This window comes from Neopelma chrysocephalum, unplaced genomic scaffold (assembly GCF_003984885.1).
Source record: "Neopelma chrysocephalum unplaced genomic scaffold, ASM398488v2 Primary Assembly neopelma1_22, whole genome shotgun sequence".
Taxonomy (NCBI): Eukaryota; Metazoa; Chordata; class Aves; order Passeriformes; family Pipridae; genus Neopelma; species Neopelma chrysocephalum.
In genome coordinates this window covers 18,489,515-18,498,065 of record NW_020897689.1, presented here as the reverse complement: position 1 = coordinate 18,498,065, position 8,551 = coordinate 18,489,515, and the positions used below count along the sequence as shown (strand labels likewise).

General features: G+C 42.3%; 1 protein-coding gene across 1 annotated transcript; it reads right to left on the bottom strand.

Moving 5' to 3' along the window:
* Nucleotides 1-482: 482 nt before the first annotated feature.
* On the bottom strand, nt 483-3,165 carry SNAI2 (snail family transcriptional repressor 2). The gene is made up of 3 exons (XM_027674157.1): nt 2,830-3,165; nt 1,726-2,271; nt 483-775 (listed from the first exon to the last, which is right to left on the bottom strand). The coding sequence occupies exons 1-3, from the start codon at nt 2,906-2,908 to the stop codon at nt 594-596; spliced, it is 807 nt and encodes a 268-aa protein (XP_027529958.1). The 5' UTR covers nt 2,909-3,165; the 3' UTR covers nt 483-593.
* Between the last annotated feature and the right edge of the window lie 5,386 nt (nt 3,166-8,551).

Genomic DNA, 8,551 nt, shown 5'->3' with positions numbered 1-8,551 from the left:
ATAAAATAAAATAAAAAACACAGCAATGAATAATATTAAACATTTACTAAGGTAAACTTGGAATACTTTTTAAGGCACCTGAGACAAATGGTGTCTAGCAAAGTTCACTTGGGTAGTATTTTTATTAAAATTTTTATTTAAAATACTGTGTCTTTGGTTGAAATGGCTTGGCAGGAATGTATTGATAATTTTACAGCCTTTTCTAAGCAAGAAAAGACAACCTACATTTGGCTTCACCTATAAAGAAAGCTGATAATGCTTCTTCCTTTAGATTACTTGAAATGTCATGCATGGCATCTTTCCCCATATTTCGGAATTCACACTTAAGAATGCAAATGTATGGCTGAACAGAAACTACTTAAAGCTCATTTCTACTGACATTCTAAGTTCTTCCACTAGTTTATTTGTTTGCTTGTTTGGTGGTGTTTTGGTTTGTTGGTTTTTTTTTGTTGCTTTGTTTTTTTGTTTGTTTTGTTGTTTTGTTTTTTTTTTTGGCTGACGAGTAGATGAGAAAATGCCTTTGGATTTCTACTTATCATTTGGAACAGGAGTGGAGAAATGCATCGAGTCCAGGTAAACATTGACTGCATGACTCAATGTGCTACACAGCAGCCAGACTCCTCATGTTTGTGCAGAAGAGACATTCTGGAGAAAGTTTTGGAGCAATTTTTACACTGGTATTTCTTCACATCTGAGTGGGTCTGCAGATGAGCCCTCAGATTGGATCTGTCTGCAAAAGCCCTGTTGCAGTGAGGACAGGAAAACGGCTTCTCTCCTGCAAAGGGAACATCAAGAGAAAATAGGATAAAGTTTTTTTAGAAAAACACATGTTTAGGACAGGTAAAACCTGCTTTTATCCTAAGAAACAAATGAGAAACAAAATTGACTTGTTATAATAAAAATATGTGTAATAAAAGGTTAATCAGGCCACAGATACAGCAGCTTTCTGTACTGCTGGCTGTACTTGCAGAACTCTAGTCTACTCAGAATATGCTGCTAGGTGCAGTCTCTGAAGACAAGCTGCTGACACCTTCTGCATCTACAGGTGCAGTACTTCTAGACTGGGCTCCTCCCAACATTTTCAAATATTTTCATAGAACTTTTTCTGCTTACTGCTGTATGGATTACTAGGGAACAAGGCCTTTGACTGAAAAGCAGCAAACAGCTGTACAGACATTACATCGTACCCAGTGTTATACTCAAAACCCAGTTTTTGCCTCAATAGAAAAAAACCATCCACTTGGCTGATGATGTGTTTCTAATTCTTAAGGATTTGAGACAGTGCATGCAAAACTTGCCAGCTGCTTAAGGAGTCAGAAAGCAGCCCCTCATGCACTGCCATTCTGTTTTTTGCTGCCTGATTTCAGAGTCAACTGGAACCTTCTCAAAGTTAGTAGTTTCCAAAGCCTAAAAGTTAACATAACATTCTTAAAGCAAAACCTTCAGCTAGTGGAAATGGGCTAAACCATCCTAAAATTATCAGGACAGCAATGCTGATTTATGCCAGTATCTGGGCCTCAGTTATGAGACCATGCTACACTCCCCCCTCCCACCCTCCCTCCAAGAGGGAGAAGTTAGCCTTTTAATGATTTAGTTGAAATTCAGTGGATGCATTTCAAGGTTAGTTAAGAAGCACTGCTGGTTTTACCACCTGTGGAGAAAAATAGCAAAAGGCATCCTGATGTTATAGTGACAAAAAACTACAAATGTAATGCTTGTTCTTACCAGTGTGAGTTCTAATGTGTCCTTGAAGTAGCCAGGGTCTAGAGAAAGCCTTCCCACAGATCTTGCAGACACAAGGTAGTGTGTGGGTCCTGATGTGCATCTTAAGCGCTCCCAGGCTGACATACTCCTTGTCACAGTACTTGCAGCTGAACGATTTCCTAGACTGGGCATCACAGTGCAGTTGCTTATGTTTGGCCAACCCAGAGAAAGTTGAATAGGTCTTGTTGCATAAACTGCACTGAAACTTTTCAGCTTCAATTGCATGAGGGTCTGAAAGCTTTGACTGGATTCTCTCTTCTTCATCGCTAATGGGACTTTCTGAACCGCTGTGATCTTTGGAGGAGGTGTCAGAAGGTGGAGGTGGGCTGACTCTTCCCAAAGATGAGGGGTATCCAGAAAGTGGAGACAGGTCATTGGGTAATGGAGACGGTAGCAGCCCAGTTGTAGTCCACACGGTAATGGGATTGTAAGCTACTGAGCTCAGGATCTCTGGCTGTGGTATGATAGGGACTGGATAGCTTTCGTACAGGTAGGGGGATATAATCACTGGAGAAAGAAGAACATTTTAAGGTAAGAGAACTAAAAAGTACTTCAAAAGGCAGCAAAATTAACATTCTGGGGATTAAAAGCTGGATAAATTAAACAGGATAATCTGAACATAACAGTTAAGAAAATACTCTTTCATACCCATATTCTGATGGGTAGAGACAGTGCCCTTGAACAGGCAAATTGCAGTTGGAGAGTCTCTTCAAGGCAGCATGCTGCTTCTAAATCCGTGCAGCCTGACACAATGAAACAGTGAAACTTCCTGAAGGATTTGTGTAAAATTTCAATTCCACCACCAGCAGATATAGAACAGGAAAGCTCCAAATCCTCTTTAAGTAACTTGAGTTCAAGTGGATGGGTAAACTTTCATGATTCATTCTGGTCAGCACTGACATATTTCTCACAGATATTTCTCCTTGTAAGCAGGAGAAAATAGAGCAAGCAGTGAACTAACCCGTCCCCTGCAGGCTGCAAAGCAATCCCACCCCTCCTCAGAACTGCCACGCAACGACCGCAGCCTCAGAAGAGATGCGGTGGCACTAGATTTCGTTTGGTTACCTGTATGTGTGTCCAGCTCGCTGTAATTCGGCTTCTTGGATGAATTGAAATGTTTCTTGACCAGGAAGGAGCGTGGCATTTTGGTTGTAGGGTTTCTGCTTCTTCCAGACTCTCTTTCCGTGCGGGTGGGTGTAGCGGTCCCGGATGGCGCCCAGCACACAGGCACACGCTGTATCACTGCGGGCGCATTGGTCCCGGTCCCGGTCCTGGTCCTGGTCCCTACAGCGCTGCCGGCCCCACGCAGCCCATCCACTCCCGGTTGTGCAGTGGCAGTGCCGAGGCGCCTTGAAAAGTGCTGTAAATACTCTAGAGTCAGGTGCAGGGGGGAAGGGTTTTCCGCTCCTCCAATCGCTTCGGGATGTTCTCAAGCACTTTTCCAAAGAGGCTGTTTTTCTGGGAGGGCTCTGGGGCTGCTGGCTGAAGGATCCAATCCCACTCGAGGGGTTTGGTTCAGATTTCAGCTCCTCCCGCTGGAGACAGCTGTGAACGAGGGAGCGAGCTCTAGCAGAGTGCGTTACCCTGCTCCGAAGCGGGGGCATGTGGCTCCGTAGAACTGCAGACTAGAAAAATGTGTTGGTTAAAGTGCTTGAAAATTAAAGGTCAGTTTACTGATTCAGCTGAATTCTTTTTTTTTTTCTGTCTGACGGAGACCTGGATAAGTCATAAGCACCGAAACTCCCCACTCTTATTTTTCTTTCCCCCCCTTTCTTTTTTTCTACCCCTCTTTTTCTTTTCTTTTTTTTTTTCCATTTTTTTTTCTTTTTTTTTTTCTTTTCCCCAGTCTTTCCTTCTTTCTTTCTTTTTATTTCTTTCTCTGTTTTTCCTTTTTTTTTCTTTTTATTCTTCTTATTTTTTTCTTTTTTTTTTTTTAAACAAGTCTGGTTTCCAGATGTTTGATACGAAAATTATGATGGAACAAACTAATCGTTAGGGGCAGAACAGGGACATACACACACACATACAAAGCATTACAAGACAACAAGTTCGCTGGGAGAGCTAATGGAAGCCTTTGAACTGACTGAGTGCCTGCTACATTTGGGAGCTTCCTTTGAATGGCTGCACTTAAGAAAGGCTGGAGATGAGCAGCCATCCTCCCTAATCTGCAGCCTTCCAGGTAGAAGGACCAGACAGATACTGTAAGGGACCAAGGAGAGGAAGAAGCCCTGTAAAGGATTACATTTCAGAGCAGGGTGATAGGTTTTATACAATATGCATACTACTTCAGATTGTTCATATGAAGAATACTTTCTCTTTTTCTTTAAAAATCTGCAGAATGCAAAACCTCGACCTTTCCTTCCTTGGGAGTAGTTATGTCACTCTTTTGCCTATCCTCTTAGGACACACAAGGAAATTTTCCTAATTATCCAAAGCAGTTAAAAGATGCACAGATAAGCAAACCCCCTAAAATTATAGACTGGGTAATTTAATGTCTCTTAAATGTCCTTCTCCATTAGTATATTTAGGACCTCTTGATTTCCTATGAAGGTGTAATCTGTGTTGTGTATTTCATTTAAGATGAAAGCCTCTTAAATGTGCCACAGAGTTTTCTGGTTATCTAGATTGATTTAGGGGAGATATTTAGTCACAGATAGGTTTTTTAATTTTAAAATATTTGCATTTTGGAAATATGGACAGCTGAGTGCTGGTAAATTTCTAACACAAATTACGCTCTGATTGACTCTTGGTCTGCCTTCCCCACCCCTTCCCCCCTCCTTGTGTATTAACTACACCTGCCTGGGCACATACTGGTATGCCGTGCTGGTGTGACGCTAGGGCTCTCTTCTGTTGGGAGGAGGCAAGGAGGGGTGTTTTACAGAGACCACCCCCGCCCATTTTTGCAGCAGGTGTTGGAATAGATGTGAAGAAAAAAAACACCCCGTGGGTCTTTTAAGACATGCAAGAGCAAAGTGCTTTGTCAAGCTTCATGACTTCTTAATCTTGGGGAATGCCAAAACAAGTGCAGAGAAAGTTAGCCATTTGTAAGAATTGATTAAAAAAATAATCTGTTCTGCATCTAACTCTGGTGTCTGTTAATGAAAGGTGTCATATGGATTTCTAAATGGTGAGAAACATACCCAGGCTATGGGAAGAAAGGGAGAGTGGCAAGGAAAGGGACTTCCCAGGTGTCTGCTTTGCAGCTGGGGCAAAAGGAACAGAGGTTGCTTTTCTCAGAAGGGAGAGCAGTGCTTGCAGAGACACAAGCTGTTATTTTCCTTAACTCCACAGAAATGAAGAAATCCACAAAGAATTTTTAGAAGGTTGCATTTGTGGTCCTGCTTCCCTCTCAACTCTGTTCCATCTGAGAAGTCCCTGTCCTCTGCCAACTCTGGGAAAGCATTGCATTTCAGGATGTGAGGCATTAGTCTGTATCTAAATAGTGTGTTACATGAGCTGTGATTCAGACCTTGAGCTGGTTTGTGTGTTGAAATGAATGGAGCCATGCAGATTTTCACTGGCTCAGGATCTGTTCTTTTGTATGTTTTTTAAAAGTAAAGGGTCTGATTCACCAGTGAGGTACTCCCTCTCAGGATATTTTCACCAGCATTACACTGGAGTGATGCAGTTAAATTAATTGCACTTATATAAATTACAGGAGCGTAAGCAGTTAGCCCACTGGCTGAGGTGATTGGAGGATGTTAGGAATTGGATAGAAGGCATGTTATTACATGGTCCTGAAAGGATATTAGCAGCACATACTACCTGAGTGAGGTCTGCTGTCAAAAAAAGGGAGAGTCTGCGTGAGGAGTGGGTGAGTCAGAGTAAACAGGTGTTCTGGGTGTTTACAGCAAATGTGGATGAGAGGGCACTTGGAGATGTGTGGCATCAATCCCCATTCAGGGAAGGCAATATAAAGGTCGAATGCAGAAGACAGGAAGTTTCCCCTCCTTGAAGGAGCCAGGGAGGTGTAGAAGGTGGCAGGTGGCTCTGATAGTCATGCTGCCTGCAATCAAAGCCTTGCATCTACCTCCAAAAAATCAGATCTAGAGCTTCCCTCTCACATTTTACAAGTAGTTGGTCTTGTAGGGATTCTTTTTGATTTTACTTTGAAAGCTTGTGAGCTTGTGTAAAGCTGTCTTGTTAATGCCATTGCGCTGCTAATTGCTGCTCTGCAAAGTGTGTAGGAAATGATACAAGCAATTCTGCTGCCTGAAACCTTGGCATGTGCTTTGCAGCACCTAAATGATTAGGACCAGAGTTTCAACCATGCAGCAGAAATGACTCTTTTTTTTTTTTTTTTTTAAAAAGGCCACTTGTTCATGTGCACAGATAACAAGCTGTGAGCCTCACTTTAATCTTCCCATTTCTGACAGCTCTACCAAATCCCTTTCCTTGTCAGGTTTTTTGAGAAGGGCAGCAACTTCATTACTTGGCCTTCTGGAAATGGCAGGGTGCCAGAACTATGTTTATTATCAGAGGGAAGAAGAACCCAAGCTAAGCAATCAGCACCTTAATTCTTCTCATGACAATATTTACGTCCTTACCGAACATCAATAGCAAGCAAGAGAGTGGATCAGAAAATGTTAAATATCTGGATAAACCACAGCAGAATCAAGAAAAATAGTTTCAGAATAGCAAATAAGTTGTGTTGGATCACTGTTCCCATATTTCTCAGGCAGCACACTTAATTACATTTTGACTGCTATGGAGTCCACAGCGAGGTTTGGAAGAACCCCCAGGAGGCACTGAGCGCAGCGGACCATACCAAAAATAGCACTGGAGGTTTATTGATGAAGGTGATGACTGTATCCTGGAAGAGGTAAAAGCGCAAGTAACTCTCTCCTACAGTGTAGCTCCTGCCATGCATAAGGCTCCTACATTTCAAAAGAAAGTGTGAAATGGTTAATATGAGAAAAAAAAAAGGTGAGTTTTCAGTAGCCAGTTGAATGTAGAACATTTCAACTCAGCTTCGATGTTACCATTATGCTTTCATATTTCCCTCTTAGTGCCACTGATGTATCCTGGAAAGTATATACATGGTGTAGCTTTCAGTAGCACTAGAAGCTGAGGAGTACCTCAAATGTGATTAGATTGGATGTCAGAGAGAAATAAGCCCAAAATTAACAGAGTAGAAGGAAAAAATTAGGCAATGGTATTAATTTCTCTTGCCCCAGCATATATGCCTTAATTAATTTTGAAACACACTTTTAGAATACCTTTTCTTTCATGTTTTGCTCATCCTTCCAAATGCTCACCTGAATTATCAGCATAAATGGTAGCAAATTTAAAGAAGGACTACTAAAAAATCACATCAAGCTCCAGACTTGTAGGCTCTATCATAGGTCATGATAAATGTATGCAGTTTGGAAAGTTTTTCCCAGTCAAGCAAGAAATCTCCACATTTTGAATTTTTGCACCAATAGACATATTTTCTTCTAAAATCGGTAACTTTGCCAGAGTTTGGGCCTATTTAAGAGATGGTCTTTGAACAGCAAAAATCTAGTTCAGTCTGAACTTTCCAATAAGCCAAGGCTCTTTGAAGTGGGTCTCTTAGAGATCTAAGCCCATCTATATTTTATATATATCTATATGAAAATAATTTTTCTAACAAATCAAGTTGCATTTATTAATAGATGCAAAATGGTTCCTTTTGGATTAAGCAGTTCAAATAGTCCTGGCTTCTGTGTGCTCTCTCTTTCACACCTGTCTAGCTTCACTGACTTAAGAGAGGTCAATTTAAAGTCAAAGTAGCCCATAATAAAGGAACCTGGTCATAGTTCAATTTTCCTACGTTGTTTCTACATTAAGATATTTCAACAATGGGCCAAATTCCCCTGTCATTCCCATCTGTAATGTCTCCACTGGCTCCAGCTGAGCTATTTCAGATTTACTCAAGCAGAACTGAGATCAAATTCTAGTCCAATAAATACAACTCTGTTTACATGTGTAGTGCTGTGACAAGTATTCGTTAAACAAAAGTGTGTTACATCCCAGCTCAAGCTATTGCACTCTAGAAAGCAATGCTGATCTTCCAGTATGCCACTGCATTATTCATACGAGGAAGAAAAGATTTGAAAACGCTGACCTTGGGATCCAGGGAGCGAAGCGAGAGCTCGCACAGCGTTATGTGGTTGGAAAGAGCCACCTGCTGGGCACAGCTGCCGCCGAGAGCGGGATGCTCCGCGGAGCCAGCACCGGGCCGGCCGCCCCACCGTGTGGCCAGCCCGGGAAATGGGGATGCTGCCGGCACCGGGATGGACCGCCGCCCTGCTGGTTGCGGGAGGCTCTGGGGAAGAGAAAGACGGGGGGGCCAGCATTGGCAACGAAAGGGCTAAATCGCTTTCTGAAATTTGTAATATGGCTGAGATCTATCACTTGTGCACAATTTTCATCATTACTTTTCGTTGCCTAGAGCAGTGGGACGTGAAGGCATCATAGGAGATTTCCTCTTCTGGGAAATGCGTGTCTGCATGTGTGTGTGTACATGCCCAATAGATGTCATAGAATGGTTTGCGTTGGAAGGGACCTTAAAGATCATCTACTTCCAACCCCCATGCCATAGGAGGGACACCTTTCACTAGATCAAGTTGCTCAGAGCCCTATCCAGCCTGCTCTTGAGCACTTCCAGGGAGAGACCATCCACAACTTCCAGTTCATATTAAGAATTTCTTCCTAACACCTAATCTAAACCTACTCTCTTTCAATTTGAGGCCATCTTCTCCCTTGTCCTATCACTACACGCTCCAGTAAAAACTCCCTCTCTTTCCTGTGGGCTCTCTTTAGG

Bases quoted from the DNA above. Each gene is read 5' to 3' on its own strand.
- SNAI2 (XM_027674157.1), bottom strand. From the start codon at position 2,908: ATGCCACGCTCCTTCCTGGTCAAGAAACATTTCAATTCATCCAAGAAG. The intron at 2,272-2,829 runs GTAACCAAACGA...TTCTTTCTCCAG, and splicing joins CGAGCTGGACACACATACAG to TGATTATATCCCCCTACCTG. The intron at 776-1,725 runs GTAAGAACAAGC...TTCCCTTTGCAG, and splicing joins ACACATTAGAACTCACACTG to GAGAGAAGCCGTTTTCCTGT.